Source organism: Marmota flaviventris, chromosome 2, assembly GCF_047511675.1.
Source record: "Marmota flaviventris isolate mMarFla1 chromosome 2, mMarFla1.hap1, whole genome shotgun sequence".
Lineage (NCBI taxonomy): Eukaryota > Metazoa > Chordata > Mammalia > Rodentia > Sciuridae > Marmota > Marmota flaviventris.
In genome coordinates this window covers 136,827,910-136,852,829 of record NC_092499.1, presented here as the reverse complement: position 1 = coordinate 136,852,829, position 24,920 = coordinate 136,827,910, and the positions used below count along the sequence as shown (strand labels likewise).

Genomic DNA, 24,920 nt, shown 5'->3' with positions numbered 1-24,920 from the left:
TTGTAGCTCAGTGGTAGAACGCTTGCCTCACACATGTGATGCCCTGGGTTCGATCTTCAGCACCACTTAAAAATAAATAAATAAAGATATTGTGTCCATCTACAACTAAAAAAGAATTTTAAAAAAAACACCTTAATTTATAAGTAAATAAGAGATAAAATATTCTAAGAATATGAAATTACAATCAGATGAAATGACATCCATTTGATATACATAGTTGTTTTTTAAATAACTATTTTTATATTTATTTATTTATTCATTCATTTATTTTGATGATATGGGGGATTGAACTCAGGGCTTCAAGCTTGATAGGTGAGCGCTGTACCACTGAGCTGTAATCCCCAGCCCCAAGCATACTGTTTGATTGAAAAAAACTTTCAATTCAACATTGGAATCCTGTTCTTGAGGTCTGAGATCCTCCCATAGTGACAGCTTTACATCTTATGTTCAGAATGCATCAAAAAATTTCTCTTGGGAAGCCAGGCACAGTGGTGCACACCTATAATTCCAGCAGCTCAGGAGGCTGAGGTAGGAAATTGCGAGTTCAAAGCCAACTTCAGCAAAAGCCAGGTACTAAGCAGCTCAGTGAGACCCTGTCTCTAAATAAAATACAAAATAGGGCTGGGGATGTGGCTCAGTGGCTGAGTGCCCCTGAGTTCAATCCCAGGTACCAAAAAAAAAAAAAAAATGGGAATCACAGTATAAATGCTTCTTCTTCATTTGGGTCCAGACATTCCTTGCTGCAGAGGACTAGCCTTTTGTGTGTTACTATTTTGCTTTAACCACAGCCTTTCCTTGATACAGCTGGAAATGCAAAAATCACAAAATGAAGCAGTGTGTGAGGGACTTCGTGCTCAAATCCGGGAACTCTGGGACAGGTTGCAGATACCTGAAGAAGAGAGAGAAGCTGTGGCAATGGTTATGACTGGGTCAAAAGCCAAGGTCAGGAAAGCGGTAAGAAACTGAATGGGTGCTGGGTAAGCAGTCTTCTGTGAGTCTTCCTGAGTCTAGTCCAACATCCTTACCTATTTCTCCCTTGGGCCTACCTACTCTTAAAAGTGTCAGAAAAGGGGGAAATGGCCTGCTTATCTTCTATCTTCTGTATTCTGGCTCCTATAATATGATTGTTACAGAGTATTATGTGTTATAATTTTATTTTAAAAGGCAAAATACCAAGCACTGAGGGTACGTCTATAATCCTAGTGACTTAGGAAGTTGAGGCAGGAGGATCACAAGTTTGAGGCCAGCTTCTGCAACTTAGTGAGACCTGTCTCAAAAAATAAGAAGGGCTGGGAATGTAACAGTGGTAAAGCATATCTGGGTTCAATCCCCAGTACCCTAAAGGAAACAAAAACAACTAAAAAGGGGGAACTTTTAATCTAAGTGAATATGAAAGTATGGTGAATACCTTTAATATGTCTTTTTCTTTCAGCTGCAATTAGAAGTGGATCGGCTCGAAGAACTGAAAATGCAAAACATGAAGAAAGTGATTGAGGCAATTCGAGTAGAGCTGGCTCAGTATTGGGACCAGTGTTTTTATAGCCAGGAGCAGAGACGAGCTTTTGCCCCTTACTATGCTGGTTAGTACAGCAGTGAATTTCATGTGGTCTACTCACTGCTCTTTTATAAACCCAGACACTCACCAGGAAGCCTCTATTTCCTTATCTGAATAGATACAGCCAATTCTTAACTATATTATCTCACATAATCTTCATGTCGGGAGATGAGGACAGTAAGGGACATAAATGTTGATCAGCTTAACTCAGAGGCATATAGCAGGTAAATGCATTAGCCTATTTGAGCCTAGAGGAGTCTGACTCCTAGAGCCCAGTGGAATTCCAGGCTGAACTGAACATAAAATGAAGCTGTTCTAACTAAATTCAGCAAGTTTTTAGACAGTTTTGTGACCTGATCCTCTATTGTCTGGATAAGGCAGAGAGAAGAATACAAAAGAAACTAAGACAAAGCAAAAGATAACACAGATTTTGGAGAATACCCTTGGAGACTACTCTTTGTCCATACCCTAGGTACTTAGTCCCCTCAGGCTAATTATGACAAACATATTATTTTATTGATGGTTTATTTTTTCAGTACTGGGGATTGAACCCAGAGGGGCTTTAACACTGAGCTACATCCCATCCCTTTTAAAATTTGTTTTGAGACCAAGGTCTCACTAAGTTGCCTAAGCTGACCTCAAACTTAATATTCTTCTACCTCAGGCTCCTGGGTTGCTGGGATTATAGGCACGCACCACCATGCCCAGCTTTTTATGTTTTTTCTCTTCCGTTGTGCATGGAATGAAACCCAGGGCCTCATGCATGCTAGGTAAATGCCTAGCACTACACCCCCAGTCCTGGCTTTTATTTTTTATTAGCCACTTACTCCTATATTATAAAAAAAAAAATATATATATATATATATATATATATATATATATATATATATATATACACATATACATATATACACACACACACACCCCTATTTCCATTTTAGGGAAGTTGTGGATAGTAAATTGGGATATTAGACTAATTTTTTAAAAAAATTTTTAGTTGAAGATGAATATAATACCTTTATTTATTTTTATGTGGTGCTGAGGATCAAACCCAGTGTTTTAGGCAAGGACTTCACCACTGAGCTACAACCCCAGTCCTGAGTAATTTTAATTTTTAACTACTGGGTCTTTATGTTGCAGAGGACTACACAGAAAATCTGCTCCAACTACATGATGCTGAGATTGTGCGGTTAAGAAACTACTATGAAGTTCATAAAGAACTCTTTGAAGGTGTCCAGAAATGGGAAGAGAGCTGGAAGCTTTTCTTAGAGTTTGAGGTATGCCCTATTTGTCTGCTTTTTTTTTTTTTTTTTTTTAATATTTATTTTTAGGTGTAGATGGACACAACACAATGCCTTTATTTTTTTATGTGGTGCTGAGGATTGAATTCGGGTCCCGCCCATGCTAGGCGAGCGCTCTACTGCTGAGCCACCATCCTAGCCCCTGTTTTAATTTGGTACTAGGGATTGAACTCAGGAGTGGGCATTCGACCACTGAGCCACATCTCTAGCCATTTTTGTATTTTATTTAGAGACAGGGTCTTGCTGCATTGCTTAGCACCTCACTGTTGCTGAGGTTGGCTTTGAACTTTCAATCCTGCTGCCTCTGCCTCCCAAGCTTCTGGGATTACAGGCATGTGCCATGGTGTCTGGCTACTTGTCTGCTTTCTTAAGAGTGAAATGAAGGGTTGAGAAAACATGCCCTGCATTGGAGATATGGCTCAGTGAGCGAATGCTTGCCTAGCATAGATATGACCCTGGGTTCAATCCCCAGCTTTGGGGGAAAAATAGCAAGCAAGGCCAGTTACCAGTTTTCTAATGTCCTATAAATTAATGGCTTAAAGAAGATAGAAGTTTCTTGCTTGAAGGAAGCCCAGATGTGGATAGAGCAGGCTTCTCCAGCTCTGGGCTCCCCACCACTAAGTGGGGACCTCGTCCTCAGGGCCAAGCTGGTTGCTAGAGCTCCCACCTGAAGGGCCACATTTCGGGCAGCATGGTAGAGAAAGAACAAAGGTGGCATTGCCCTCTTGACCCTGAATTAAGGGCTCCTCCCAGTCTCTCTTCACAGCACTTGTGTTTATGTGCCATACCAGTGGCTGGCAAATTCTGGTTCTGTTACTAAGGAAGTCAACTAACTTCTCTACTATTGCTACTTTTGCTGTTTTCCTAGAAAACTAGATATCAGGATGAATTTGTATTCTCTGAATTCCTTCTCACAGATAGCACAAACAGCATTTTAGAATTCAGGGCTGGGATTGGGGTGAGAGAAATGAAGCACCAACAGCACAAAATTTAAGGAGAAAATTGTTATTAGGTTCATGCTGACTCTATTAGCATTCATAAGGGTCTGTAGACTTTTAAGCTGAACTCTTTCAAGTTTCAAGTTTATAGGCAGGAAGCTAGGACTCAGATGGAGAGAACCTGGCAAGACCTTACAGCCGTTTACGATCAACTAGTCCTTAGATGCTTCTTGCTTCTGGGTGAAAACCAGGAGGAGGAGGAGTGAATATGAACATAGCTAAAGCAGCAGCCTTGTGTAACTCACCACACATGAGAAAAATAAAGGAGTTACTTATGCCATGCTATTGTTGTTAATAAGTTATGACCTGTCAAGCACTCTTGAAGAGAAATAGTTTGGTCTACATATTATCAAGAATGCTTCTAGTTACCTGCACCATTCTTTTAAGTAATTCCCCTGATTTAAAATTTTATTTTTTATTTTTAAATATTTATTTTTTAGTTGTAGTTGGACACAATACCTTTATTTTATTTATTTATTTTTATGTGGTGCTGAGGATCTAACCCAAGGCCTCACACGTGCTAGGCCAGCACTCTACCACTGAGCCACAACCCCAGCCCCTAAAAATTTTAATTTATTTTTTGGTACCGGGGATTGAACTCGGGATTGAACCAGTGAGCCACATCCCCAGCCCTACTTTTATTTAGAGACAGAATCTCACTGAGTTGCTTAGTGCCTCAGTTTTGCTGAGGCTGGCTTTGAACTAGTGATCCTCCTGCCTAAGCCTCCCGAGCTGCTGGGATTACAGGCTTGCACCACTGCCCAGCAGTAATTCCCCCAGTTTATAATGCCTAGTTATATACTCAAAATTATTGTGTATACATTATAAAATAACAAAAGCCAGACATTTAAGAAAAATGAGAAACGTTTTTGTTTTTTTTTTAAACTCGGGGGCAGTCAACCACTGAGGAAATCCCCAGTCCAACTTTGTATTTTATTAGAGACAGGATCTCATTGAGTTGCTTAGTGCCTTGCCATTGCGGAGGTTGGCTTTGGACTTGGGATCCTCCTGTCTCAGCCTCCTGAGCTACTGGGATTACAGGCAAGAAAAGCTTTTTTGTGGGGAGGGCAGTGTTGGAATGTGAACCCAGAGCTTCTCATTTCACACTTATTTACTGAGGCCAAGGATTGAACCCAGGACCTCACGCACTGCCATTGAACTACACCCCAGCCCTCTAAATTTTTGTTTATCTTGTGAAGGTTAATTTAGTGAAACCCAGATTATCTGCAAATTTCCTGGCCATGTGCATTTAAGCTGCATTCTGTGCCAGTATGCTAGAAATACAAGCGCAAGCAGAGGTATCACAACAAGCCCTGAGTTTAGGCCTGCCCATCCCTCCTCACCTTGTATATTAAAATAACATCATCTGACATCCAAACCAAGGAAGGGAACTAGTGGCATTTCTTGCCCACATCTTGCATGGGCTAGCGAATGGGTTTCCCTTGGGTGGTATGGGCTGGCTGAAAAATAAAAGCTAGAATAGCGAAATGACCACAGAACACAGAAAGTAGTTTCAATGAGGGGGTAGACACAGACAAAGCTAACTAGATGGGTCCAGCTTCTAACAAAGAAAGGAGCCCACATTTGCTTTATTTATATTGGAAAACATCAAAGGCTTTCGATAGAAAGTTCTTCACCAAAACAGGATAGAGGTGGGGGCAAGAAGGCTGATCAGTTCCTAGTGGGTTATGCCCATAGGTGCTGCGAGGCACCTTTCTGGTAGAGAAGGGGAGTTCACTCGCTTCAGGTGATCTATTCCCATGAGTCTGCCATGGGAAGCTCCCAGTGCCAGATCTACCCCCTCATCGGTTGCAATGCTAAAAAAAAAAAAAAAGGTCCTCATCATTTCCGGATGGCTTCCTATAGTCATTGTTATATTTATCTGTTATTTTTTAGATTGAAGGAAGCTTGTAGTTTTCCTACCCCCCAGTGGATGATCTTGCATATGCCCAGGAGTGCCCATGGCTTAAAATGCCACCATTTCTAATGGCTAAATGTGGACAAGAATGTGAAACTCTACAGGTCAATTTAATAATATACATTATGTTATGAGGGCTTAGGAGGAGTAATTGGTATGACTATCCTAGGTTATACTATCATTAAATAAAATGTATTTTTCACAGAGAAAAGCTTCAGATCCAAGTCGATTTGTAAACCGAGGAGGAAACCTTCTAAAAGAAGAAAAGCAGCGAGCCAAGCTCCAGAAAACACTCCCTAAGGTAATATTGTTGCTAAGAGTTTTTGGCACTTGGCTCTTGAGATACTTTAATTTTTTGTATGTCCTTTGCTTTGTATTAATTTGCCCCAGAAATGTCTTCTCTTCCAAAGTTTATGCATTGGGCCTTCAGTGTAAGCAAAGGGCCACTGAACACCAAGGTGTAGTCTGCTGGAACCACCAAATTAAAGACTACAAATTAGGTGGCTTATACTACAGAAATTTACTTTCTCACAATTCTTGAAGCCAGTAGTCTGAGATTCAAGATGTCATTGGCAGGGCTGGATTTCTTCTGAGGCCTCTGCTTGTCTTATAGATGGCAGATTCTGATTGGATCTTCACATAACCTTTCCTCTGTGTGTCTTTGTGTCCTAATTACCATCAGTGATTGAATTAGGGCCCACCCTAATGACCTCATTTTAACTCAACTACCTTTTTTTTTTGGTGGTGCTAGGGATTGAACCCAGAGCCTTGTGCTTATGATGCAAGCACTCTACCAACTGAGCTATACGCCCAGCCCTGGACTACTTTTTTTAAAAGACCATCCAGAAACACTTACATTCTGAGGTGTTGGGGGTTAGGACTTCAAAATGAATTTTGGGCAACATTTTAGCCCATAATATAGGCAAGCTTTTGAGAAAGTACTGTGGGCTTTATTTTCTATGTTAATAATAGTAATGTTTCACATTTTTTTTTGAGTTGTTACTATTTCAAGATGTTTTCATTTATTCATATATATGACAATATCCCTTTAGGTTGATATTGTTTTTACAGATAATAAGGGGTAACTTGCCATTTTCACAGCTAGTAAGAGGTAGAGTCCAGACTGAAACCCAGATAATCTGGTTCCATAGTCATGCTTATGCTTATGCTTACATTAATCACTGTCTGGTTAATGTTACTGATTTTACTGATGCTGTTTCCAGCTTCAGGCATCAAAACCTCAGTATTCAGACTATGGGTTCTTGCCTTCTTCTACTTTTCTGTGTGTTGTAAATGAACCATCTCTGGTCACTCTGACCTGAAGCCCCATGGGTCTAGCTCCCTGAAGTTAGAATGCTAATGCTGTGGAAAAGGAAAAAATCATTGGTTTTTTTTTGTTTGTTTGTTTGTTTTTTTGCCCAGTGGTGGTAGCACTGGGGATTGAACCACTGAGCTACCCCAAACCTTTTTCACTTTGAGACAGGATTCTGCTAAGTTGCCTAGGCTCGTCTTGAACTTGAAATCCTCCTGCCTTATTCTTCTGAGTAGCTGGGATTACAGTCATGTGCCATTGCACCCAGCTTAAGTAGTCAATCTTTAAGATAATCGTTTCATTTGGGCTTCAACCCCAAAGATTAAAAGTAACTAACATGTCCTTGTTTCTGGTCTCAGCTGGAAGAAGAGTTGAAGGCACGGATTGAAATGTGGGAACAGGAGCAGTCAAAAACATTTGAGGTGAATGGGCAGAAATTCATGGAGTATGTGGCAGAACAATGGGAGATGCATCGACTGGAGAAAGAGAGAGCCAAGCAGGAAAGAGTAAGTGTACACACAAACTGGGAAAAGAGGAAGATAGTTTATGCATCGTAGCATGTCTGTCAGAGCTCTTAGAAGAATTAGGTAGTCTGTAACAGCTCCTTTTAACTCAGGCTGCAGACCTGGCTCTAGACTTCTAGCCCTGCTTCTGTTCCCATCCTAAAACCACTTCTTACTGGGATTCATCACTGTTGCTTCTGACTTTCATACAGCAACTAAAGAACAAGAAGCAAACAGAGGCAGAGATGCTCTATGGCAGTGCTCCCCGGACACCCAGCAAGCGGCGAGTACTGGCTCCCAACACACCAGGCAAAGTGCGGAAGGTAAATGTGGCTTTTGTGGAGCCCTGCTGGTGAAGGAGTGGGGAGATAGGGTTCTTTGTCCTCTCTCACCCTCTGTACTGCTGAGTTGGAAAAGCAGTTTTCTTCTCCAGGTTGAGTGAATTTGAGAGTAAATGGGTGACTGTAGTTTAATCTTTAGTATTGGTTTATCACAACAGTAAAGGAGTGACCAGCTTTGACGTGTGCCATTTGTTGAGTCCTGGCATTTAACTCCTAGGGACCAATAATTGCTAACATTCTCTGATGATGAAACTTTCAGAAGTTCATCATCCTGTAATTCTACCAGATGCCCACAGTACTGGGTGAAAGACAATTTTCATGCTTAATGAATGAAATTTTTAATATCCCTTAATCTCTAGAACAGGAAGTCAGGGAGTAATCATATTTTACTTTCTTTTTAATAAGACGGATTTTTTGTTTGGTTGGGTTTTTTTCCTTTTTTTGGGGGGAGGGTATGCTGGGAATCGAACCCAGGGCCTTGTGCATGTGAGGCAAGCACTATCAACTGAGCTATATCCCCAGCCCCAAGGTGGTGCATTATTTTTTAAATCATTATAATATAACTACAATAGAACCACTGTAAATATTTGGTGTTCTTTTTGCTCCCACCCACCAATGCTGGAGGCTGAACCCAGGGATTTGAGCATGGTAGGCAACTGTTCCACCCTGGGCTTACATCCTCAGCCTTGTTTTATATGGAGATAGGTTCTTGCTAAGTTGCCCAGACTGGCCTCAAACTTGAGATCTTACCACCTCAGCCTCCTGAGTGGGTGGGATTACAGACTTATGCTACTTTCTATCCTTTAAATATTGATACAAGGTCTTACTCAGTTTTCCCAAGGCTGGCCTCAAACTTGCTATCCTCCTACCACTTTTGGGCTTCAGGTCTGCATTGGCACCATGTCCAGCCTAGTCTTAAATAGTGTATTTTTACATAATAGAGGTCACATTATTTAATTTTGATATTTTTCTTAACCTTTTTCCCTGTTATTCCACCCCCACCCACTACTGGGAATAGAACCTACCCAGAAACACTCTACCACTGAGCTATATCCTCAGTCCACTCCCTACCACCCCTTTTTGAGACTGGATCTCACTGGGTTACCAAGATTGGCTTCAAACTTGCAATCTTTCTGCCACAGCCTCCCAAGTCATTGGGATTTTCTGTGCCCACCTGGGTTATGATATGACTTTTTTTTTTTTTTTTTTTAAAGAGAGAGAGAGAATTTTGATATTTATTTTTTAGTTTTCGGTAGACACAACATCTTTTTGTTTGTACGTGGTGCTGAGGATCGAACCCGGGCCGCACGCATGCCAAGCGAGCACACTACCGCTTGAGCCACATCCCCAGCCCGACTTTTTTTTTTTAAGTATTTGTTTAGTTGTACACATTACTTTTGTTTATTTTATGTAGTGCTGAGGATCAAACCCAGGGTCTCCAACGTGCTAGGCAAGTGCTCTACCACTGAGCCACAACCCCAGCCCCGGGTTATGACTTTTTTTTTTTTAATATTTGTTTTTTAGTTGTAGTTGGACACAATACCTCTATTTTACTTATTTATTTTCATGTGGTGCAGAGGATCGAACTCAGGGTCTCGCCCGTCTGAGGCGAGCACTCTACCGCTGAGCCACAACCCCAGCCCCCCGGGTTATGACTTTTTATAGCTTCAAATTATCTTCAGATATACACTCTTTATTACATATATATTCTATCCTCTTAAAAACTATTGTCATTTATTAAATTAGTTCCCTATTTGATCTACATACTTTTTTATTATGGAAATGTGATAAACTTTTACAAACATAAATTATACCACTAAGACTGAATTCTATGATTTGTTTTGGATCAGCAATGCTAAGAATATAAAGACATGTGAGGGCTGGGGATGTGGCTCAAGCGGTAGTGCGCTCGCCTGGCATGCATGCAGCCCAGGTTCGGTCCTCAGCACCACATACAAAACAAAGATGTTGTGTCCGCCAAAAACTAAAAAATAAATATTAAAATTCTCTCTCTCTCTCTCTCTCTCTCTCTCTCTCTCTCTTTATTTTTTATTTTATTTTATTTTTTTAATTTTTTATTGTTGGTTGTTCAAAACATTACATAGTTCTTGATATATCATATTTCACACTTTGATTCAAGTGGGTTATGAACTCCCATTTTTACCCCGTATACAGATTGCAGAATCACATCAATTACACATCCATTTCTCTCTCTCTTTAAAAAAAAAAAAAAAGACATGTGAGACAGCTCTTGCTGCTAAGAATGCTGTAAAATATTTCAAAAGTCTGGTTGTATTAATCACTGTCTGATTCCAATACGATTATGGCAGCTCATTAGTGTCTTAAGTGTTATCATTGGCTCCACTCTCTGTCAATACTTGAACAAATTTTCAGACGTTGAGTGTTTTTTTCCCTTGCTTTTTATTCAATTACTACTTTTTTTTTTTTTTTTAACTGGTACATTATGGTTGTATGGGATTTAATGTTGCATATTTGTAAGTTTTATCCTTCCTCAGCTCCTGGCAACTAGGGATTTAACTGTCACAAGAGAGTAGTTTTGTATTTTCTAACATTTAATATAAATAGAATCATAAGTACATATTTTTGTGTATGGCTTCTTTCATTTAGCCTGATTTCTTTGAGGTTCATCCTTGGTGTTGCGTGTATCAATAGGCCATTCCTTTTTATTGTGGAGCAGTATTGCATTCTATAAACAAATCATAATCTGCTTGTCCATTTATCCTGCTGAGTATTCTTTCTGGTTTTTGACTAGTACAGATAAAACTGCTATAAACATTTATGAATAAGTATCGTATGGATATATGCTTTTATTTCTGTTGGGTAGAGTGTTTGGGTCATATAATAAATGTCTCATGCCATAAGTGATTGTACTATTTTATAGTTCCATCTGCTGGATATAAACAGGCTTTGAAAACTTCACGTTTCCTCGAGTCCTATATATCAGATGCAGCAGGTTCTTTACTGTGTAGACTCATCTTTACTGGACTATTTCCCCTATTCTTTTTCCTGTTAGGTAGAAATAGGTTACTAGAAAGGCTGAATATCAGTAATGTATCTGTTCTTCTCTAGCTGAACACTACTACCATGTCCAATGCTACAGCCAATAGTAGCATTAGGCCCGTCTTTGGGGGGACAGTCTACCGCTCCCCTGTGTCTCGACTTCCTCCTTCTGGCAGCAAGGTAAGCAAGCTCTGTATGCACTGCCTAGTTACCCAGATGCCTCAATCTAGATGTCCTAATTTCTAATCTCCCTGAATTTGGTTATCAGTGAGATGCTCAGAGTTGACAGACATAAGTCAGATTATCACTAGATAATAGTAAAAAAAAAAAAATTAACAATGATAAAAAACGTCACCTAGCCTCTCTGGTACTATGAAAACCCTGGGCTGTGTCGAGACTAAAGGTCAGGTGATGGTCTTGTGGTCTCTGTGAGCTAAGGTCCAGTCTTCAGCTGGTGCTAAGCTAGGTTCCCCTGTACATGGGTTCCAGCCCAATGACACTGGGTCACTAGACACAGATACTCAAGAGAGAGGGGGATTCTGCCAAAACATATGTTTAGCCATTTAGCTATCCTACAGGCTATTCTCAAAGGTAGGTATTTTGTAAAATCATTAAGAATTCAAGGGCCTAGGAGTATATCTCAGTGGTAAAATATAGTGATAGAGCTCTTGCCTAGCATCAAGCAAAAGTAGTTTTTAAATCAAAAGTATAAATTATAGACATATAAATGTGATATTAGCTCTTGAGTTTGTGTGTGTGCTTATACATTCATCTTAAGGTGACATATGGATCTCTTTCCTTACTCTAGCCAGTGGTCAGTTCCACTTGTTCTGGAAAGAAAACACCCCGTGCCGGTAGGCATGGAGCCAACAAAGAGAACTTGGAGTTGAATGGCAGCATCCTGAGTGGTGGGTACCCTGACTCGACCCCTCTCCAGCGCAACTTCAGCATTAATTCTGTTGCCAGCACCTATTCTGAGTTTGCGGTAATTCACCTTTTCTAATATCTACCAGTCTCTGGGGAGCACACAGTTGGGGCAGTCATTGTCTTTCCAAGGGCACCCAGGCTATCTGGTCAGCACAGGTACCTTGGAGGCTGAGAATCCCTTTCCTGCCTTGACATGAGGAAGGTGAGGGTGGGGGTGGCTGAAAGGAAATGTATGGGAAGTTGGCAGTAGCAACTAGACATTAACTTGGATCCTTCTGCTTAAGATAATACCACTCCCTGGCTGCAGGAGGTGACCCTCTCTAATCATTGCCCTGGTGCTCTCTTGGTGGAGTTCTTGGTAATTGTCTTCTTTGTTCTTAGAAGGATCCGTCCCACTCTGACAGCTCCACTTTTGGGCTTCAGGTCTGTATGGCAACCCCTGCATGTCCAGTTCCCTTTTTCCAAACTTGTCTATCATCTCCTTGCTTCATTCTCAACTGGGCAAAGGGCAGCACTAACCTATCATCTCAGCTGTGTTATTACAGAACTATTTTAACAAAAGAATTCTATGACAAATTTCAAAAATAAGTATCTGGCTTATGTTTCCTATAATAGGCTGACTGTCAGCCTGCTGACTAATAGAAAAACTTGTTCAGACTTGAATTGGATTCTCAGCCCCATCTAAAGTCAGGTGACGAATTTTAAAAACATTATTTCACAAAAGAAAACTTTCACTCTCCCCAATTGTGATATCAAAGGCCTAAAATGTGCTGGAAAGAATAGAGGCCCCATCATGTGGGAAGGGGAGCCCCAGCTGTGTGCTGCTTATAATGAGGTTCTTGGCCTGTGTGCTGATTATTTCCTGGAGTATATGTCTTACTAACTCAGGGCTGAATCTCAAACTTTGTCTACTGGTCTTTTCCCTACATTTGCCTGTTTCTACCACATTGAGCTGCTAAAGCATTTATGAAGCACTGGATTAAAGTAATTTTTCCGGAATGATTATCTCCTTCTATCCTGCTTTGCATTTACTAACACTTTACTGCAATGCCTTTCCTTAACAAGCTTCCTCCTCCATGTCTTGCCATGAAACAGAAGTGAGGCTGCCCCTTACCCTTTGGGGAATACAGAGTTAAAGCCTAAGCTGCCTTCTCTCTCTTTTTTTTCCCCCCAAATATTTATTTTTTAGTTGTAGTTGGATATAATACCTTTATTCATTTTTATGTGGTGCTGAGGATCAAACCCAGGGCCTTGCTCATGCTAGGCAAGTGCTCTACCGCTGAGCCACAACCCCAGCCCCTGCCTTCTCTCTTAAAAAGGATGGAGAATGGGACATTTGCCCAGGGCTATATAGCTAGTGTGGAACGTTTAAGCCAGCTTCATATTCTGGCAGTTTATTCCAGTTTGTATTCCTGGTAGTGGTTCTACCTATAGAAATAGTGTGCCACTCTGGCCAGCTGTGTGCTGGACAGAGGGTCGTGTTTTTCTCTTTTGCTTGCTCAGCCAAGGCCTATTTTATCCACTTGGGGCCCATTTTATCCACTGCCTATCTATGGCTGATCTTGGGGGGTTCATTTGTTTTGGTTGTTAAACCTAATAACACTCCACCAGGCAGCACCAAAGTCACTGACTAAACTAACCTCTACTAATATCTGTCTCTCTCAGGGGTCACTCAAGCTTTACTTTCTGCTTTTATGCCATGTGCTCCAGCATGAGATCAAATCACCAGCAGGTTACAAGGCCCTCAGCCCCAGGGATTGGTAGATACATGGTCTGGCCCATTGTTTAAGGGCTCATGAAAACAAAGCTTGTTGCTTACTTAGTTTACAGAACTACTCTTGGAGTTGCCAAAGTATAAGGGATTTCTTGGGTGAAGTTTTGACTGGACTGGCAGAGGAAAGGCGACTGGGGCATGTGTGTGCATGCGCTCAGTCTATGACTAACCCAATGGTGCTCGGTTCCTCACCTATTCCTAACATACTAGGGATCTCTCTGTCTCAGAAACTCCTCAGGGGACTTTCTGTTGACACTTAACTAGGATTATAAAGGAAGGGCATGCACGATAGGAGCAGTAGTACTGCCACTGATGTTATTTATTTTTTCAACAGCGAGAACTTTCAAAGGCTTCCAAATCTGAAGCTACTTCTCGAATCCTCAATTCAACCAACATCCACGCCTGAGAAACCCTGACCAGCCAGCCACTGTGGCTTCCTGTGCATAGATTGGACTTATTATACAGGGGTGGCTCTAGTTTTTCTTTAAATGCGCTTAAAACCCTGGACAGGTTCTGTTACCTTGGGCCTAATTTAAAGACATGAACAAGAGTGACATTGAAAGTCTGTTATGGGTTTAGTGAGTCCATAGAGAGTTGCTTTTATTTTTTTGACTCAAGAAATATTTTAAAACTTAGTTTATAGCTGTAAGTACAAACATTGGCATCTGGGACCTAATTTCTTTCTCTACTCCAGGATTCTACTTTTCAAAGCACGATCACCATTGTATAGAAAATGATTGACTAGGCCCAACCTTGGGGGATGAGAAATGAAGTAATTTTGGCATGTATACTTGTAATTAGCAATTAACATTGTTTTTTGTCTAGGGGTGTTCAGTTAATGATGTAGCTATGATAGCTTTGCTCTCACCAGAAGGCCTGTCCCCACCAATCAGGACAGCCTCCCTCCCAATGAGGATGTCTGTGTGTCAGCATTTGAGGTGGCCTGATACAGTGCCAAAGATGACAGAGAGGCTGGGAGCACCTTTGTTAAATTGTACAGTGTGTGATATATACAGTGCAATCTGTTTGTGGGTGTGTGTGAGTGACACACATGCTTTTCTGGACTGTTTCTTCAGAATTCTCTCTGGGTCCACTGTGCCCCATTGTGCCCAAGTTCTTCTATCCCTGCAACTGCCAGCCCAGTTGGGAGGCCATCTGGGTAGGTTGGGTCATTTCTGTTGTGGAGATGAGCAGCTTTGCACATGTCACCACTGGGGACGTTTTCCTGCTATAGCTTCCACAGATGAGGCTCCTTCTTTACCTACCCTCAACATCACTACTGCACTTCCCGGAGCACTATTATTTATTCTTACTGTCTGCCTGCGCCAGTACTACTGTTGACACATTAAATGGTTCTCAAAAGCTTACCAGTGTGGACTTGGTCTATAGGTGTAAGCCATGCTGTTAGTCATGTCCTGTTTTTAAAATATAAATATATTCTTAAAAATAAATTAAAATGTGTGTAGTTACCTTTCAAAAAGATACCATGGCGTTTTTTTTTTTCTTGGTTTATTTTTCCCCACAACCAATTTTTGGTTGATTTGGCCTATGGAAAACAGAAAAGACCAAAAGGATATATGGAAATTTTTCTAGTTAGAACTTTTGTTATTTTGTGTCCTTTTTTGGGGGGCAGGGGGGTTGGGAATGGAGGGAAGTACTAGGGGTTGAACCCAGGGATGCTTTTCCACTCAGCTACATCCTCAGTCCTTCTTTGTTTTGTTTTGTTTTTTTAATTTTGACAGGGTCTTGCTGAGTTGCCCAGGCTAGCCTAGAACTTGAGATCCTCCTGCCTCACAGCCTCATGAACCATTGTACCTGGTTTCTTTTTTGCATTTCTAAATTAAGAAACTCCCATTCTTTATTTCTCTCAAAGATCTTTTTCCATAACTCCAACAACTGAAGGATTAGGAATCTTCCTAATTCATTGTCATTTGTTATATTTTTAAAGATGGACACAACATCTTTATGTATTTTTATGTGGTACTGAGGATAGAACCCAGTGCCTCATATGTGTGAGGCAAGCACTCTGCTATAACCCCAGCCCCTATCACTTGTCATATTAACAGGAATTGCTTTTACAAAAGTGAGCTTTATAAGCTGGGCATTGTGGTGCACACACCTGTAGCCCCAGCTACTTGGAAGGCTGAGGTAAGAGCACTGGAAAGTTTGAGGCCAACTTCAGCAACTTGGCAAGACACTATCTCAAAAAAAAAAAAAAAAAAAAAGCTGAGGCTGTAGGGTAACAGAACACCCCTGCGTTTAATTCCCAGTAACAAACAAACAAACAAAAAAAAACAGTAATAAGCTTTGAGGTATAACTGACATAAACTGCACTAGCAAAACTGTATACTTTGATAAATTGATAAAGTGCACATCTGTGAAATCTTCACCCTGACAGCAACTGCTGATTTGCTTTCTGATGCCATAGATTGCGTTTTCCAGAGTTTTTTATATAAGAATTTTTTTTTCTTTTTTTCTAAATGGACACATTACCATTATCTTATTTATTCATTTTTTTCTGGTGCTGAGAGTTGAACCCAATGGCTCACACATGCTAGGCAAGCACTCTCCACTGAGTCACAACCCCAGCCCATATAAGGAGAATCTATAAAATATATTCCTGTTTGATCTCGTTCTTCCAGTACTACTTTCATTATTTTGAGATTCATCCATGTTGTTGCTTGTATCCACAATTCATTCCCTTCTGCTGAGCAGTAGAATTATATACCATATAATAGGGATATATGATATATATCAGTTTATTCATGTTTGTTTTGTGTGTGTGTGTGTATTTACCTTTGGGATGTGCCCCAGTTTTTGACTGTTAAAATGGAACACTTCTTCAACACTTAGCCAGTTATTTATAACTCTGCCTTAATATATTTTTTTTTTTAGAATTTTAATTTTAATTTTTATTTTTTAACATTTTTCAGCGGACACAACATCTTTGTACGTGGTGCTGAGGATTGAACCCGGGCCGCACGCATGCCAGGCGAGCGCGCTACCGCTTGAGCCATATCCCCAGCCCTGCCTTAATCTTTAATTCTTGCTTGCACAGAACTTGCAGCTATCCAGAGGAATTTATTATTTTTACAGGCTTTTCGCTGAGTAATGTATCTAGTCTTGGCCTGTGTTCTAGCCTTCTCAATCCCTAGCATATGAGAGCTTTTAGAAACCTTTCCTCTGGGGGCTGGGGATGTGGCTCAAGCAGTAGCGCGCTCGCCTGGCATGCGTGCGGCCTGAGTTCGATTCTCAGCACCACATATAAACAAAGATGTGTCTGCCAAAAACTAAAAAACAGAAAAAAAAAGAAACCCTTCCTCTGTGTATCTCCTTTCCTGACCTCTTCATCTCCAGAAGTTATGTTTATTGCTTATGCCAACTATTTGTCCCTTGTCCCAGATTGCTGCAGCCAGTACTTGTACTTTTAAAAAGAGTTTCAGAATGAGATCCTGAATAAGTTATACTCTGTGTATGTACAATATGTACATATTGAAATATACTGTCATGTAAATCCAAAAAGAACAAATAAAAAAAAGAGAGCTGAGCTTGTAGAGCGCTCACCTAGCATGTGCAAGGCCCAGGTTCAATCCTAAGCACCAAATAAAACGAAAGAAAGAAAGGTATTTGTCCATCTACAACTAAAAAAATATTAAAAGAAAGAAAAAATATAAATAAAACCATCCAGTTCTTGAGAGCCTACCGGATAAGTCAAAACCCACAACCACAATTCTTTGAAAAAGACCATACAATTTATTAGTTGGTTTTGTGGGAGATGAACCCAGAGTTTTCTTACTTTGCCACTTTCAGTGATGTTCCACTTCTAAATGTGTCTGTATTTTAAAAGCAGCTTCAAGACAGACAAAGCTAAAACTGGTAGAACTGAAAAGAAAAATGGACAAATCCACAGTCAAGGATTTAACAACCCTCTCCCAGCAATACAGAATAGCTAGGTAAAAATCAGCAAGACTAGACGAACTAAACACTACCCTAGCACCAATCAGCCAGACCTAAGTGTGGAGAACTCCAACCAAAATCTGTTACTAGTAAAAGCCACATTCATCAAAATAGTCAAATAAATCATAACAAATTTGTCTTAAAAACTGTAATGATTGAGGCCTGGGCTTGTGGCTCAGCGGTAGAGCGCTCGCCTCGCATATATGAGACCCTGGGTTCGATCCTCAGCACCACATAAAAATAAATAAGTGAAATAAGGTATTATGTCTAACTAAAAATATATATATATGCCTTGTAATGATTGAAATAAAATGTTCCTGACCATAATGGAATCAAACTATAATAGAAAATTTCTTAGGAAGTACACATACTTAGAAATTAAGGCAAATTCTCAAGGGAAATCAGAACATTTTGAATCAAACGAAAATACAACATATTGATGAATTACAGGGAAATGAGTGAAAAAAATGACCTATAGTGGTTCCTAGTCTTGGCTGTACATTAAAATCATCTGGGTGAGAGTGGTGGCACACATCTATAACCCCTTGACTCAGGAGGCTGAGAAAGGAGGATCACAAGTTCCAGGCCAGCCTAGGACAAATATTAACATCTGGGACCTAATTTCTTTTTCTACCCCATGATTCTACTTATTGAAGCACAATCACCATTGTATAGAAAATGACTGACTAGGCCCAGGCTTGGGGTGAAAACGTAGCAAGACCCCTGTCTCAAAAAAGGGTAGCAGTGTACCTCAGTGGTAGAGTATTTGCCTAGAGTGGGCAAGATCCTAAATTCTGTCCTCGGGACAAAAAAAAAAAAAATGGGATTTAGTGGGAAAACTTCAAAACCCATCTATGTCTAGGCCTCACATACAGAGTTTCTGATTCATCATCTGGGACACTGGCCTGTGTCATCAAAGTTTCCAGTGCTCTCCAAGTGTTTCTATAGTGCAGCAAAGTTAAGGCCCCTGCTCTAAAGTGAAGGGGAGTGCTGTGATGGAAAGGGACAAATGCAGGGACATTGGATGCTGGCAATGGTTTTCCCTAACCTGAAAAGGAGTTCTTTTTTTCTCTCCTCACCTCCCAAAAGGGAGTTTCACAATTGTTAACTTTATAATTTTCTAACATATATTTTGTTCACTTTTCTATATTTTATAACTTAAATACATACATACACACATGTCAGGTCTTCTCTTTTTCCACAGCATACACATAGGTGTTCCATGGCCCACAGGTGACTGTCTTCACTTGGAGCTGTTTCTCTACAAAGTATTCCACAAGGCAGGGCTGATCCACGCTGGTGCTATCCTTGTGGCCAAGCTGTCCATATTTACCTGAAGTGAGATGAGTCTCTTTGCCATCCTCTCCAATAGACCTTGCTACTTTTCCATGCAGCCCAAGGACGGCAGCCAGGAGGGGATAAGGTTTACACCCACCCCCTGCTGGTGCTTGCTCTGTGAATCCAGGAGACTGGAGCCAGAAAGCCTCTAGGGCCAGGCTCAGGGTCCCAAAAGTCCAGTGGCAACCAGTCATTACAGGCAAGAGGTTCCTCCGAGCTTCCTTGCTACCTACACCAAAATGTTTACCATAGATTTCCATTTTATCATTTTCTACCTAGTGCCAGAACACACAAACATGTTTTATAAATGCTGTTAAACACTCCCTTGCATGCACACTTATAATCCCAGCTACCAGGGAGGCTGATGGAGTAGGATCTCAAGTTCAAGGCCAGCCTTGGCAACATAGCAGAAAGCAAGATGTCATAGCTCCCCAGCCTGTCAGTCCTGATGTCATCTCCTATTTCTCTGTTGGTTGTAGACATTCTCTGGAGTGTGCCTAGATCTGTTTAGACCCCAGGAAGGGAGCACACAGCTTTTCAGTTCTGCACCTCCAGTAATCAGGTTGAGACCCCTGCTTCTTCAAGATGATGCAGCTTTGTCACCCATCTTTATTTCCAGGCTTTTCCTGCCCTTGGCTTAAGGGTCACGAAAACAATTCTTATACTTACCCCAGCCCCAGGTGTACAGCTCTCCTGTTCCTAAAACCAGAAGGACAATAAATAGCTGTCAGTATTATTCTATTCTCTGGCAAGACATTGGTCTAGCCTGGCCTGGCACAACCCATAGCCAGCATGTCACAATCCTCACAAGATATGTGTGGTGTGGAACAACATATTCTCTCTTTACAACTGTCTAATCAAATTTGATGTGGTAAAGGATCCAGTGGAAAAAGTTTATCTTCCCATATGTGAACTGAGTGGCCTGCATCTCGCAGCTACTGAGATCAGGACACTGGATGAGGCAGTATCTGAGTGTGGAAGAGGCATAATCTTCTGGGCCTGACAGGCTGGGGAGCTATTATTAAAGCTATTTGCGGATAGAAGCTTGATTAAATGAGTAAGTATGTAAAGATGCCTTATACTTGGTGGCAGAGCACTTGCCTCGCACACATGAGGCATTGGGTTTGATCCTCAGCTCCACGTAAAACAATAAATAAAACGATATCGTGTCTATGTATAACTAAAAAAAAAAAAAAAAGATAATACTCTTTGCTGAGGATGCACCTTCAGTGGTAGAGTGCTCTTAGCATGTGCAAGGGCCTGGGTTCCGTCCCCCGCACCTCTCCTCACCACCTCCTCCCCCAGTGTTGACCACTCCCTTTTCTGTAGCTCCAGCTAGAACACAGGTAGAATGCCTTTTCAGTCCATCCTGGAAAAGCCTGCCCAGCCCCACTCACTTGTCACTACAGCAGTGTGCCGGGATCCACAGCTGGCTTTGACTACATCTGAGCCCAGGGGAAGATCCAATAGAGCTGGGAAGGGCTGTACAGATATGAAGGGAGCAGGGGCTCCATCCTCAGCCCCAGATAGTCTATTCACTTCAGAACCATCTTCATTCAGACCTGTGGTTTTGGAATGTTTATACTGATGATTATTAACACTGAGTATTAAGCTTATTCACACATTATCTCATTGCTACAACAGATCTACAGAGCACATTATTCTCTGGCTTTAAAGCTGATGCTCCCACCATACTCACAGGAAGTGTTAGAGTTGACAGGCTTGCAGGCTGCGCAGTGCTGAGACTGGCATTAGCCTTGCCAATGCTCCCCAGTAAGGGACTCAAAATCCTGTGTTGTAGTCTGGGGTGACAAGGATATCAGGCTTTTGAGCACTGTAGCTCTTCAGCCAGCATACATCCAGGAGTAAGAAATGATAGCAACATTGTGAGGAGATGACTCTGAAAGTCATGTTGACCCTCACCTTCCTCTGTAAAAATCTTCTTATCCTCTGCCAGGTTCCTTGCAGGCAGGGCCAGTTGCCCCGATTCATTCCAGCCCCAGATATAAATATCCCCTGTTTCTGAAAGAGATCAAGGGGACCCATTAAATAACCATGAACCCCTGTTCACCAATCCAAACTTTCCTAACCCTCCCATCAGCTTCTGGGCACTACTAAAGCCTGCTCTGCCCAAGTGGCACTCCAGGCAAAGGTGACCTCAGACTCTAGTGGCTTACTTGTCTTAGGTTCCCTGATCCTTAATTCTTTCTGGTTACCTTTCCCTTAAATTAAATCCCTGCTGGACTTTCTCTATTTTCATTTTTTCTTTATGTTGCTAAATCAATCCCCCCACACACCCAAACACACCATGGTAACCCCAGAATTTCTGCAGTATTATTTCCCTTTCAAACCCAATGAGGCAGCCTGTGCCCCTTTTCAACCCCACCTGCCACTAGTCCTGTTGCCTCTTGAAGCTCTCACCTCTCCTGTACCACTGCTGCTCTAATACCATCATGTTGAAGCAATGGCCCTAATGCTAAAAATTTGCTAACAATGATAACCTTATAAAGGTTATTATTTTGTGATGGTTTTTATGCACTTTTTTAAATATAATCCTTGAATCCTCACAGTAACCCACAAGAAATTATATGACAATACCCCTATTTTACAAATATTACCACTTTGATCAGGAGACAACTAAGGCACAGAGACATTAAGTACCAGGCCCAAGATCACAGGGGCAGAATGATGATTTGAAGGCATAGTTTGATGCCTCCATGCTTCAACCTGTACTCCAAACCTAAGCATGCCAATTCATCCTGGTCCTTAAGTGTGAGGTCTACCATTGGGCTGTTTCCAGTCCTCTGTTCTATGCCCTCTAGCCCAAAGGTTCTTCAGCTTGGCTGCCAAACCAGGCCCATTACATTAGAATATGGGGAAAGTAACTGAAAAAGCTCTAGTGATGTAAGTAGCAGATTAAGAGCCGTAGCTACAGAGATCACCTACTGCCAGTCACATGCTCTGTGTGGGCTCCAAGAGGCTAGGAAATAGCTGTCCCTGGATCACCCATATGGTTTTGAACTCAACACATCCAAAGTGAACCTCCTGGGGCTGGGGATATAGCTCAGCTGGTAGAGTGCATGCCTCCAATGCACAAGGCCCTGGGTTCAATCCCCAGCTCCACAAAGAAAAAACAGAACCTCCTTATCTGGCTCTAGGTCACCACCACCAGAGTCACACCCACCAACCTCATCCTCCCTCTAGGGATCTCAGGGTCCAGTGTGCCAAACATCACAGCCACCTGGGCAACTTCCAGTCTTTTCTCTGTTCTCCTTGACTGGGCTGCCCCTCATCCTTTCATGTTTTCCTGGATGGGTATTTCAGAAAGTTGACCCTGGCTGCGGGCAGGTGGATGGGAGAGGTACTGAGAACAGTATTAGAAGTAGAGAAACATCTGAATCGGCCCAGGTGTGAGAGGGCAGTGGTGGAGGCAGAGGGACTGAATTTGAGAAGCACTGGGGAGTCATACAAATGAGTGGGTGTTGACTAAAGTGTGATGAGTTTAAAAAGAGGCCTGAAGAGGCTTCCCACCAAAACTGGAAGAGGAGGGAGGTGTAAAAAGATCATGAGCTAGTCTAGAAAAGTACTGGGTCACTCACCACTCACACACACAGAATGCCAGCCGCCAGCCGCCACCTCGGCCATGGGTAAGCCCTGCAACGCCTCCAAAAGCCTTGGTTCCAACTCTGCCTCCAGCGTCCCGTGGCCCAGCTGTCCGTGCCTGAGCAGGTGAAACCCTAGTCAGCTCTGGGCACATTAAGGGGCCCCTCCTCCGGCTTCTCCTAATCGCATTCAGCTGGCCCTCACCTGCCCCCGCCCCAGGAGAACACCTGGCCAGCAGCGCACAGCAACAACACGTGTTCCGCGCCCAGCTCTAGCCGGCGTGCCCGCAGCTCCGGGACCAGAGTCCGGCTAAAGGGTGGCTGCGGACTCACGTAGGCGCAGGCGCCAGGCAGCAGGGGCAGCGAGCCAGCTCCAGACTCATCTCGTGCTTGGTCTTCCACCTCAGCCTCAGGCGCCAGCTTCTGGGTCCAAAGGGGCGCCCCACGCAGCGCCGAGCCCGGCGTCCACGCCTGCAGTTCAGTCCCAGACTCCGTCCCGGTGCGAATCACCACGAGGAGTCCTTCCGAGGCCCAAGCATCCCTGCAGTCGTCTGCCGCTCCATTAGTGGAGCCAGACAGCTCCAAGCGACCTGCACCTGTGTGGGCAGACCGGGGTGGGACACATACCAGAGTAGGGTCTAGGCAGGGGCAGGGTGCCAAAATGGATGGCTAGGGAGGGAACGGGACCAAAATGGGAGTGCTATCCTGGAGTGGCCATATGGTAGGGTGTAGTTTGCCAGGGGCGGGGCTGGAATCGGGATCAGGTGAGGGTCTCACGGGTCACGAAGGCTGTGTAGCTCCAGCTCGCGCTAACTCGACAAACATCGACGCCCGCCCGCAGCGGCTCAGGACTGCGCACCTGGCGTCCTCGCCTGGAGCCCAGCGCCTGCCCGAAGCCACAGAAACCGAAGCCGAACCAAGCCCCGGGTCGCTCTCCGGCCATGCTCCGCAGCGCCCTCTGCCCGCCGCCACCCGGCTGGGGTCGCAAGGTCCCAGGAATAGGGCTGGAACACAGGTGCTTCTTGCAGACGAGCAAGGGTGCGACACCCTGCGTCTCTGGCCTCCCAGGAGCTGGAGCTTCCTTATCTACAAAGTGAAAGAAATGTCATACTCCTGACTACAGGGGAAGAGGGCTGAGCACAAGTTCCACCGACTGCACAGTGTTCTCAACAAAACCGAGGAAGTAGAGAGGCAGCTCCGGCCTCACCCACATGCGCCTCCGCAGCCAACCGATGTTCTTAACCTGAATCCAAATCCATTTCTTCAGTTTTACAAAAGCGGTGAGACGGGTGCTGTTTGTATCTACCTCTCAGAATTGTAATGAATGCAAATAAAGGCTTCGGTATGTTGTTGGCTTATTAGGTTCAGTCTGGGGGTTCCAACAGCAATGCCACTTTCTCGGTAAGTTAGGCTTGATCGGAATTTTACAAGGATTTTCAAATCTCAGAAATCAGCTCATGGGTCCCCCACCCCCGGTGTCCGCTCCCAACCCAGGGGGGGTCTCTGACCTTGATCCTGGCCCAGTACCCTCCATCCCTCAGGAAAGTCCTTTCTCCAGGTAGCGCTGCGGAGGAGAGCAGCTTTGAAGAGCCGCGCGCCAAGCGAGGCCATTGGCTGCAGCAGCCTTCCTGGGGCCAATCACTGTTTGGCCCCACTATCGCGGTAACGTCACTGTTACGGAGGCTGCAGGTAAGTGCTCACCTCCCAGGGGGTCCCGCTGGGTCGGCCAGACCTATGCTGAGTTAATCTGTAAAGTGGGCCTGAAACCTTCGGTAAGTATGGACACTCACAGGGCGGAGGAGCTCGGATTAGAACCACCGAGGGAACACTCATTAAGAGTCTAGCTAAAGTCCTAGTAACAGGGCCTTCCTCGCCCTTAGCCAGGACTGACGGGATCTCTAGCTCCTTCACTACTTCCTTCAGGCTGACAGCGGTAGCTCACTACTGGACATGCGCAGAACTCCCGGGCTATCGGGAAGCGGATGTACTGGGCGCCTCCGCTTTTACTTTCCACTGATTGGCTTGGGCCCTGTCATTCACGCTTCAGAGGCCTCTGAGCTTGGAACCCTGGTTTAGGCTCTGAGAGAAGGGAGGGGAAAAGTCCCAGACCTGCACCATTCTTCCAACCAGGCTCAACTACAGAAGAGACTGGATTTTCACAGGAGTGAAGACATACACTGAAAAACTAATGTGACTCCATTTTTAAAAATAAATAACAGCAGCTTCTACCTCAAGGCCTGTCCTAAGGAAGGGGGCTGACCCTTGTCCTTGGAAAAACCCACAGAGCACTCCTAAGTACATACCCACTCTGCTGAGTTGTTTGTAAATAACAGGAGAGGTCTGCAGCGCCAAATATCCCTGACTAAGTTAGGC

At 43.1% G+C, this 24,920-nt stretch overlaps 2 protein-coding genes across 14 annotated transcripts in view; one reads left to right on the top strand and one right to left on the bottom strand.

Moving 5' to 3' along the window:
• Prc1 (protein regulator of cytokinesis 1) overlaps nucleotides 1-15,017 on the top strand; it is a 28,740-nt gene extending 13,723 nt beyond the window's left edge. The window contains exons 6-15 of one of the 4 annotated variants that reach the window (XM_027919885.2): nucleotides 805-954; nucleotides 1,433-1,580; nucleotides 2,696-2,832; nucleotides 5,978-6,073; nucleotides 7,444-7,590; nucleotides 7,800-7,910; nucleotides 11,019-11,129; nucleotides 11,758-11,934; nucleotides 12,258-12,299; nucleotides 13,985-15,017. In XM_027919885.2, the coding sequence (XP_027775686.2) occupies nucleotides 805-954; nucleotides 1,433-1,580; nucleotides 2,696-2,832; nucleotides 5,978-6,073; nucleotides 7,444-7,590; nucleotides 7,800-7,910; nucleotides 11,019-11,129; nucleotides 11,758-11,934; nucleotides 12,258-12,299; nucleotides 13,985-14,056 (1,191 nt within the window). In that variant the 3' untranslated portion in view covers nucleotides 14,057-15,017. Of the gene's footprint in view, nucleotides 1-804; nucleotides 955-1,432; nucleotides 1,581-2,695; nucleotides 2,833-5,977; nucleotides 6,074-7,443; nucleotides 7,591-7,799; nucleotides 7,911-11,018; nucleotides 11,130-11,757; nucleotides 11,935-12,257; nucleotides 12,468-13,984 lie in introns of those variants that run through there. The other 3 variants (XM_027919899.2, XM_027919893.2, XM_071608610.1) reach the window with 3 other exon arrangements.
• Rccd1 (RCC1 domain containing 1) lies at nucleotides 215-24,575 on the bottom strand. 10 transcript variants are annotated; one of them, XR_011706716.1, is made up of 11 exons: nucleotides 24,056-24,216; nucleotides 23,325-23,633; nucleotides 22,753-23,143; nucleotides 22,545-22,666; nucleotides 20,869-20,967; nucleotides 20,343-20,507; nucleotides 19,615-19,644; nucleotides 19,043-19,174; nucleotides 18,778-18,940; nucleotides 1,409-1,462; nucleotides 215-889 (listed from the first exon to the last, which is right to left on the bottom strand). XR_011706716.1 is itself a non-coding variant. In XM_071608617.1 (10 exons), exons 1-9 carry the CDS (start codon nucleotides 24,156-24,158, stop codon nucleotides 18,789-18,791), a joined length of 1,503 nt encoding a protein of 500 aa, XP_071464718.1. In that variant the 5' UTR covers nucleotides 24,159-24,215; the 3' UTR covers nucleotides 215-889; nucleotides 18,782-18,788. The 10 variants fall into 10 exon arrangements, 8 of the variants coding, with proteins under 8 accessions (XP_071464718.1, XP_071464717.1, XP_071464716.1 ...); XR_011706715.1 differs by having other exon boundaries at nucleotides 18,782-18,940; nucleotides 24,056-24,215; XM_071608617.1 differs by lacking the exon at nucleotides 1,409-1,462 and having other exon boundaries at nucleotides 18,782-18,940; nucleotides 24,056-24,215.
• Between the last annotated feature and the right edge of the window lie 345 nt (nucleotides 24,576-24,920).